Source organism: Pelecanus crispus, chromosome 2, assembly GCF_030463565.1.
Source record: "Pelecanus crispus isolate bPelCri1 chromosome 2, bPelCri1.pri, whole genome shotgun sequence".
NCBI lineage: Eukaryota > Metazoa > Chordata > Aves > Pelecaniformes > Pelecanidae > Pelecanus > Pelecanus crispus.
Window position 1 is genome coordinate 151,788,776 of NC_134644.1, and position 8,733 is coordinate 151,797,508.

The 8,733-nt window shown below is 46.5% G+C and overlaps 1 protein-coding gene across 3 annotated transcripts; it reads right to left on the reverse strand.

Annotated features, from left to right (window-relative positions):
- Positions 1 to 922: 922 nt before the first annotated feature.
- Positions 923 to 6,449, reverse strand: ZNF706 (zinc finger protein 706). 3 transcript variants are annotated; one of them, XM_075705627.1, is made up of 4 exons: positions 6,390 to 6,449; positions 3,189 to 3,325; positions 1,881 to 1,988; positions 923 to 1,227 (listed from the first exon to the last, which is right to left on the reverse strand). In XM_075705627.1, exons 2-3 carry the CDS (start codon positions 3,321 to 3,323, stop codon positions 1,893 to 1,895), a joined length of 231 nt encoding a protein of 76 aa, XP_075561742.1. In that variant the 5' UTR covers positions 3,324 to 3,325; positions 6,390 to 6,449; the 3' UTR covers positions 923 to 1,227; positions 1,881 to 1,892. The 3 variants fall into 3 exon arrangements, with proteins under 3 accessions (XP_075561742.1, XP_075561744.1, XP_075561743.1); XM_075705629.1 differs by lacking the exon at positions 6,390 to 6,449 and adding an exon at positions 5,862 to 5,962; XM_075705628.1 differs by lacking the exon at positions 6,390 to 6,449 and adding an exon at positions 4,323 to 5,841.
- Between the last annotated feature and the right edge of the window lie 2,284 nt (positions 6,450 to 8,733).

Below are 8,733 nucleotides of genomic sequence, written 5' to 3' on the forward strand. Positions count from 1 at the left end.
GATTTTGTATAGCAGACCTTCTAGCACAATTCAGATGTTTCTCCACTACGTCTGTGCTGTGCATCTGGGATTAGAACTGAGCCCAGAACACTTTAAGGGTAATTATGTTTAGCTGCTCAAATGTTCTTGGCCAGAGAGTTATTATCCAGCTTTTTCTTGTCAATGCAACTTTAATCACATCCGATTTCTTAAAGTAGCCATATTATTTTAGTTACTTTGGCTCTTTTCCACCAGGCTTATTTTAAGCTGGTTGTGAAGAAAGGTTATTAATGGCTGGCTATTTTACGTATTTCTTGAAGAGTTGCTACTGAAATAACCAGATGCATTTGAGGGGGAGCATGTGTGGTTGACTGCTCAAAATATTATTAAAAAAACCTTTTCAAATCAATTTTTCAACTAAGAGCAGAGTTGCTTTAACCTAATATTTGCGAGCATTTTTCAAGCCAGCATACCTAGAAGCATTCAATCCTGCCACCTCTCAGCCTCCTCAGCCATCTACCAAATACAAAGGACAACAAGCATAACGAGTCTCTCCAGTGCATGACTTCAAGGAACATGATCCCTCACAGTAAAGGAATCCCATTCGAAATGGCTTGCAGTATTAGACTCCAATACACAGGACAAAAATGTAGAAGGAAGTCTCACGATTCTCATGCAGCTTCTAGGGAGCCTGCTGCGCCTTGAGCCAACAACTTGACTGCTAGTGACTGGGCTCAAGCAGGCAGCGCACCAAACAGTAAAATCTGAGCAGCTTCCTTCTTCACTTAAGATTAATTTACTGTAATGTACATTACTTCCAGTGGAATGATACTGCTCACGTTTTGGCAGGATGGGGAAAATTCCACTTTGTCTTTTTTATTATTTTATAAGGCAGATAATGCAGAAAGTTGAAACAGAACTTCTACAAGGATTTAATCTGTGATATTGTAAAATCAAAGTACTACTTTATTAAATGAGTTATTTTACACAATATGAACATCAATATAATTACAATTGTAAAAAATTTTTTATAACAAGTATGGACTGATTTTTCAGGATTTCCAAACAGGGCACAACTGTACATTTACATAGAATTGTCTTTGCATGAAGCCCAAGAGGGAACGGCATAAAAATATGAATGTTTCTGTAGCCCCTTCATTTTTGCTGATCAACAGTTTTAGAAAAGCAGCTGCAGGTTTGTTATGTAAGGTCTGACAGTAGAAGAGTCACTAGGTGCCATGATTTCACCTATAAAAAACAAGAATAACTCAGTTAAGCTGAACTGTTACACAATGCAGTTTACCTTTAGGTGGATGAAATACCGTAATACTGCTTTTTACCTCATTTCAGCCTTTTATTATAACCACTTTCAGTTACAGCCTAACAACTGGCTATTGGGAAATCTCTTCTATAGTAAACACAGAGGTTAAGTTTTATATTTGAATGCAGAAAAAACTGCATTCACTTGCATAGCTTCACTTGCATAGTTTCAGGAACAAAAAGGCTCAATTGTTTGAAATATACTAAACAACTATTTCCATCACATGTTTTGTAGCAACAGATTGTATTTATTATACATATTTTGTTCAAAGCAAAACTAACATTTCAAAGCAAGAACCAAATAATAAAGTATTCCTACAACTCTAAGGATGACCATTTGCAATAGCATTAATCCCTTTTAAAACAACCTCCACGTACAGTGAAATGCCACAGCCCTTTCACCTACAGAAGTAATTAGCTTGCTTCTCCTGTGTAACAGTTCAGGGCTATAACTTTAACCTATAGTTAGTTTTCATATTAAAGAAAACGAAGCAAGTTTTAAGTCCCAGTTGGTGGTGGTAAAAAAACCTGATTCATAATATACCTTTCTTAGACAATAATTTAGAAATTAAGGTAATGACCTGTAGACAACTTTACGCCTGAACATCAGCCAATTCTGGAGGAAGTGGAGTCTTAGGATGCTTGCTTTCAAAGTGCTGTTTGAAGGTCTTGGGATCCGGCATTTGTGTCTGATTAAAGAGAGACATTTAACTTTATGCACAGTGCAAGAGTTAAATAATACTACAAAACCTGTTCCCCCCTATGTTTTATTTTCTTTTTTCCTGAAGGAAATTGTCTCCTCAGTGACACTGCTCTAATGACAGAAGGACCACTAGTTTAGCTGCAGATTAAGAGAGAACATTTAACCTCAGATTTTCAGAGAGGTGCTTTTAAGCACTAGCATCGCACTGCTTTGGCATGTTCATCAACAGTATTATTCTTGCTAGAAACCTCCCTGCAGATCTTACACTTCACATGCTGGTTGGGTAGAAAACCTAACTCCTTACCATTTTCTTTTTCAACACCTAAAAGACAGATGTATATCCTTTTCAGAACCAAATCTTTACAAAAGCTATTTCTTTTGTTTATCAATAGGCCAAAGAGTTACGTGGCACAGACTGGTTCTCTACTTGGCACAAGCTATCTCAGACTATTGCTACTACACAGTTGCAGGCATCAACTGCCCAAAGTGATTGGTGCTACAGCCTGATTTCACAAGAAGAGGAGCTGTTACAAGTACTTAAGTGAGCAGCCCTTAATTCGGAATCTTATTTAAGACGTTCAAAGTGACAAATCTATTGTGGGACTGACCATTTAAGTGAAAATGGCAAGTTTATCCTTCAGCTCCAAAACGAGCACATTCAGGAAGACCAGCCAGAAGGAAAGTATAATCTGATCAGTGCTCATGTTTCTTTTCTCTTGTAAAGTAATTTATTCTAGTAGAAGTTACTGTGTATCAAAGTTGCACTAAAGCTTCCCGCACCACCACTTTTCCTCTCTACCTTAACATCAATAACCAGTGATTCTGAGAGGCAAATTCTACCATAAAGAAAAGATGTTTCCTTTGGAGATTAAACAGGAAGTGATCTCACACTTTTTACATTTGATATGTCATACTAACAGCACATGCAGACCCCTGCAATTCAAAAAGCAAGATAACTACCCAAAACAGAGCTGTACATGACCTCTCAGATTTTCTCATATCTCAGTTATCAGTACAGCTGAGTAATCTGTAGCAAGTCACATAACAGATGTAAATGCTTATAGCAACAAGCTAGACAGCCACTTAAGAAGTATTTTAGTTTCCACTATATAATCTTCTAAAAATTCTGCTCTAGACTGGAAGACAGGCCTGCCTACAATAATATTTTGTCTTCAGATCCTCTTACCCTACAGACAGTGCAGGTATATATCAAGGCAGCCTTGGCTGCAGCCTTCTGATCATGTCCTTGTTTCTTTTTTTGCTCAGCTTGCTTTTTGGCATTTTTCTGCTGCGACTGAATCTTCTGCTGTCCACGAGCCATATCTACAAACAAAAAGAAGACATTTAGTCTACAAATCTGAGAAACTACTGCTGCTAGCTGACTCAGAAGCCGTAACCATGAGCATAAAGCAGTCATGCGCTCTGTCCATAAGGCCTACAACTCCTGTAATTCATACACAAAAGACATCTGTTCAAGCTCTTTACTATGTAAAGACTCTCTGTTTTTAGTATCTTTTTTAAAATACGCACCAGAATTATTTAGTCCATTCTAAGGTTTCTTCCTCTACAAAGCCGCAAGGTCTACTTTTGAAAAGTGTTTTCAATAATCAGAACAATTAATGTTTACTTTACAGTTAATAGAAACTTATTCTCTATTTCCACAGCTACAGTAAAATTCAGGGGGTTTGTTGTTGGTGGTCCTTTTTTTTTTTTAAGCTTAAGACTCATCCTTTATTTTTGGAACTTGAAACATGTTCCAGGAAAGGCAAATCAAACTATTACCCAACTCGCATTACTGTCTTCTGGTGTATGTGCTCATGATCTGCTTTGGAGTTGGGAATGGCAAGAACAATAGGTCATCCCTCTTTATTCAAGGCTATTTTTACAGGTGGCCATCCTTCTTGATTTTCAGCTGACTTTACATGCATACATACTTCTTAAAAAGAAGTAAAACTGCCCTCATGAGAAGCCATTACTCTATAAAACACAGCAGCATAAAGGAAGCTAACGCTATTGCCACCTGCCATTAGAAGGTCCACCACAAGAAGCGAGCTACAAAAGTCACATTTCAGGGAGCAGCAAAACAGCGTATTTTACAACAGTAATCCTCCACCTGCGTGCAGCCCACTAGGCTACCCAATTCAGCTTGCACCCCACCCCCAGATCAGACACCAGGCAGGATTTGGGCGCACCAACAGAGTAGGCTTCAGAGCATGGTTATACAACCCAGCAGCCCACTTTCTGCTATTATCTTTCTCACAGTCCCTCATGGCCCACACACAATCCAGTTGTGCAGCTCTCACAGAAGCACAAGACTTACTATGCAAGCACAGGACAGCTAGTGAAGTCCATTATTTTCAGGACAACTAGTAAAGTCTAATGTTCCCAGGAGGTTGGCTGGTTGGTCATTGCCCCTCCACAGAACCTGGGCATTTGCTCTAAGTTTGGTAGTCGTGAGACACACCGCGTGGCTACAACAGGTCCATCGTGCAGTCCTTCCCACAAGGACAGATGGCCTTCCACTGCAAGAGGGAGAACAGCCTATCCAAACAAAGGCTGACCTCCAGTAAATACATATGAAAAGCCCTTAAAGCCATTATGAAAATGAAGTTTCTATGACACATCAACTACATCTGGAAATTCACCAGTATTGCAAGAATTTCTGGACATAGAGCATCACAGTGCTTAACACCGAGCAAAAAGATGGTCTTGAGACCGAAAACAGCTCTTGTGGATTGAGCGGCACCTCTCAGGCCACAGTCCAGTTCTTTCACGGTATTTACCACCACCATGTAACCCTCTGCAGAAGTATTATACTATATCTTCAGCGTTCCCTCCTCTTCTCCCATCAGTTTCTCTAAAGGATAATTTAGAAGTCCATATGGCTAACAAAATTGAACACAAGAAAACACAGATTCTATTAACAAGCATACAGAAATACATGCGGCATTCAACAGTTTCCATAAGATACAGCATTGAATGTTAATAAGACTAAAAATACTGGTCTATGTTTCACTGTATTCTACGGTTACTCCAAAACATCCCAGCCAGGGCCTCACACTGTTTACATACAGCATGGCTCATCGAGAACACTGAATTCCCATTAAAAAAACCCAAACAAAAAAAAAAAAAAAGAAAGAAGAGATATTGCCAATAGCTTTGCATACACTAGAAGGAACTGTAGGCTTTATTTCAGTTCTATTTTACTACATTACAGTAATCCCCCAGAAGTCGGGGGGGATCCTGATAGAAAATACTCAGATGTAATAAAAAAGAATACTCAGATGTAATAAAAAGAATTATTTTCACTAATTGTTTGCATATTACTTTGTATTTCAGTCCCTTGATAAGAGCTCGTTAAGCAGAACATTGCAACAGCCAACCACACTGAGCTTGTACGTATTTGGCAACTACTGGTTTTAGTTAAGACAAATAAGAAAACACGAACAAAAACATCTGCTTAAAAATATCACCCTCCATATGATGCCAGAGACCAAAAATCCAGGGGTTTAAACACTGCAAATTACACTAACACAGTTGAAACACAGAGAGTGAATACTCAATTACTGGAAAATTAAGATTATTTGGACTATCAGTATAATAAGAAAGTGACAAAAATAATTCCAAAGTTCGTTTAAAAGCATGATGAGTTCATCTACAAGGCTAAATCTGTATGTCAGTTGCACAACACAGATAAGTGTTGTCTTCCTTATCAGGCACACCCTCTGAGAGTCCAGCAAACAGGCCTGCTGTTTTGAAATAAAAATGCGTGAGCACACAGGAAGCCTAACACCACAGAAAAACTTGCTGCCAAATCAGCACGGGCACTACAGGGCAGCGAGGCTGAAGCCTGCAGTACCTCCATGCCTCACACAGGGCCATTTCCTTGTGAGTAACCAGAACCCGCGCAGAGAGTTTCACGTCCTAAAACTGGACACCGACAGCTGCTTCCGCTGTCACTTCCAGAAACAAACCAGCAGCCTGAGGTACCCCGGCGCGCCCGGCCAGGCGGCCAAGGGCTCGGGCCGGGGGAGCAGCCAGCTCGGCCCTCGCCCGGCAGCGCTGCGAGGAAGCCCCCGGACCGGGCCCAGCCCGAGGCGCGGAGGCGCAGAGGGAGGCCGCGGCCGCCGGGGAGGGTCCGGCGGGGCGGGGGCGGCCGCAGCCCGGCCAGCCCCACCACGTGCCCCGCGGCAAGCGGGGCCGAGGAAGGAAGCGGGCCCCAGCGCCGAGCCCCAGCGGCGGGGAGGCGGCCCGCGGCAGGCCGGGAGCGGAGCGCGCCTCGCTGCCGGGCCGCCCCCTCAGCCCGGGGCGGGCCCGCTCCGCCGCGCCACGGCCGGGCCCGCTCCCCCGCACCCACCGCCACCCCCGCCCCGCCGCCGCCGCTCACCCGGCCTGGGAGTCGGGCCCGGGCGGCCCTGGCGAGCGGGTGGAGAAGGCTCCGCGCGGCCCCGCAGCAGCCGCCGCCGCCGCCGCCTGCCCGAGAGGAGGAGAGGAGGAGGAGGAGGGGGGGGGAGGGGGAAGGGGGGGGGAAGGGCGGCGGCGGCGCTGCGCCTGCGCGGCCCCGCCCCGGCGCCCGCGCGGCCCCGCCCTGCCGGCGCGCGACCCGGCCCCGCCGGCCAATGGCGGCGCCCGCCCGTTACATAAGGCGGGGGGGGAGGGGGCGCCGCGGAGCGCTGTGGGGTGGGGGGGGCCGGAGAGCCCTGAGGGGAGCGGGCGGCCATTGCCTGCCCCCGGCCTCCGCCTGCCCCTGGCCTCCTCCAGCCCCGGCCATCGCCCGCCCCCGGCCTCCGCCCGCCTCCGGTCCCGGCAGCGAGGCCGCCCCCCAGCAGCCGGGTGGCTGGGGCTGCGAGTCCCCGTCCTCGGGAGGGGCCGGGCGGAGGCAGGGCTACAGCCGGGGACGCTGCCTGGGCCCTGAGGAGGCTGCGCTGGCTGTGGGGCAGGTGCGCGCCGGTACGGGCCCCGGCGCCGCTAATGTCCAGCGCTGCCAGGGGCCTGGTGCTCGGGAAAGGATGAGAGACACGGGAAGGCTGCGGTCAGAGATGGCTGCGCTGTAGCAGAGAGACAGCCACGGCACGCAGCCCAGCTCTGGCCGCTTGGATCGTGAGGAGCGGGCGGGGTCAGCCCCAGCTGAGCCCCGGGAGGCGGCAGGTGGATCCCCGATGAGCTCGGTCCGCTGTCGGCGTGCCGGGCTGGGCAGCGCCGCGCCGTGCCGTGCCGTGCCGCAGCGCCGGTGGGACTGCGGTAGGCGCCTGCCCTCAGACCATCTCCTCTCTTCCCAGCAAGCCCTGCTCTCAGCCACATTCCTCTGTGCTTAGCATACAGACGCGGCCTAAAAATAGTTGCTGTTCCTCCTCAGTGGGATCCAGAAAAATGGCTTTGGAGAGGCTGTAGGGAAGGGGCTGGGGATGAGGCCAGGCAGGGATCCCACAGAGGATGAAATCCTGTTCAGGTGGCAGTTCACGCAGAAGGCCCACGCAGAGGCTAGAAGGGTTAAATGAATTGAAAGCAGAAGGAAAGGGACTGAGATTTCTGAGAAGCAGAATTTGTTTCAAGTTAAAAGTGCACTAGATCTTGTTTGGGCCTTTAAGGCAAGGACCGCAGAGGAAGTCGTTTACAGGCTGTATTCCCAGCGCAAGTGATTTGAAAGGTATTAGCTTGCATGAATAGAGATGCAGGCAGGCCTTGTAAAGAAGGATGAAAGAGCACTTTATTTTCTATCAACACCTTCATAGATCCCAAAGGAAGGCTGAATGTCTGTGCCTTCTCAGAGTATACACCTGTTAGGAAAAGGAGAAATAGAGGCAGCATCTCTGCTCAGACAGGACGTTCTGTCACTCTTTAAGCAATTGTGGCTTTAAAATAAGCGTGGAGTCTTGAACAGTTCTGTGTCTGGGGCAAAACAGCAAATGTAATAGAATTCTAGAAGAATTACTAGGTGTTGGCTTGGCTTTTTACAGGGGCTCTGGCTAGTTGGGTGTAATGTTCCCTTCCGATGTGAGAGAGAAGAAAAGCAACAAAAAAAATCCCTAAAGCAGTACAGTGAACATTTTGGGCCATCATTATGAGTCATGCCCAGAGCATGATAGCAATTACAGGGGAACTGTGTAGCAGATTACTGACACTTAAGTCACTGGAACTAGGTCTGGATGTGACAACATCTAAGACAGTCAAACATAAGCCTATGATAACAAATCCAGTTCTATTTTTCCTAACATTCCTGTTTGCAATGATCTCTTCCACATTAAACTGACAGCGCTGAAAACGCTTATACCGGGGCAGTGCAACCCACACTGCATTAAAATGATCTTGTCAATAGGTTCTGAACTTTCTGGAAATAGGCAACTATAAAAAACACTTGGAAGTGCACGTGTGTGTGCTTGTGGGGTGGTAGGGAGAGGTGGGCATTTTGGGTTCTGTGCTTGGAAGCAGGTGGCTTTCAGAATGAGGTTTCACTTCGATTGGAGAGAAGGTTGCCGAGTGAAAAAGTAGCCTCTTTCCTGGCTGATGCTATTTTAGGAAGACTGCTGGCCTCAGATGTGGAACTGGAGACTGCTTTCAAGGGTTGTGTCCCCATACCACGGCACTGCTATGCACCTGGCTGGATGAGAATTTCAAATAAAGCAGATCTCTTGAATGCGTGTTGAAGCTCTGGCTGGTCTCCGAACCTTTTTCTGCTTTCAGTAGAACAGAGGGTCTCCTTGCAGGACAGGGGACCGCGGCCTTCCCTTTGG

Bases quoted from the DNA above. Each gene is read 5' to 3' on its own strand.
- ZNF706 (XM_075705627.1), bottom strand. From the start codon at position 3,323: ATGGCTCGTGGACAGCAGAAGATTCAGTCGCAGCAGAAAAATGCCAAA. The intron at 1,989-3,188 runs GTAAGAGGATCT...CTCTTTAATCAG, and splicing joins ATACCTGCACTGTCTGTAGG to ACACAAATGCCGGATCCCAA.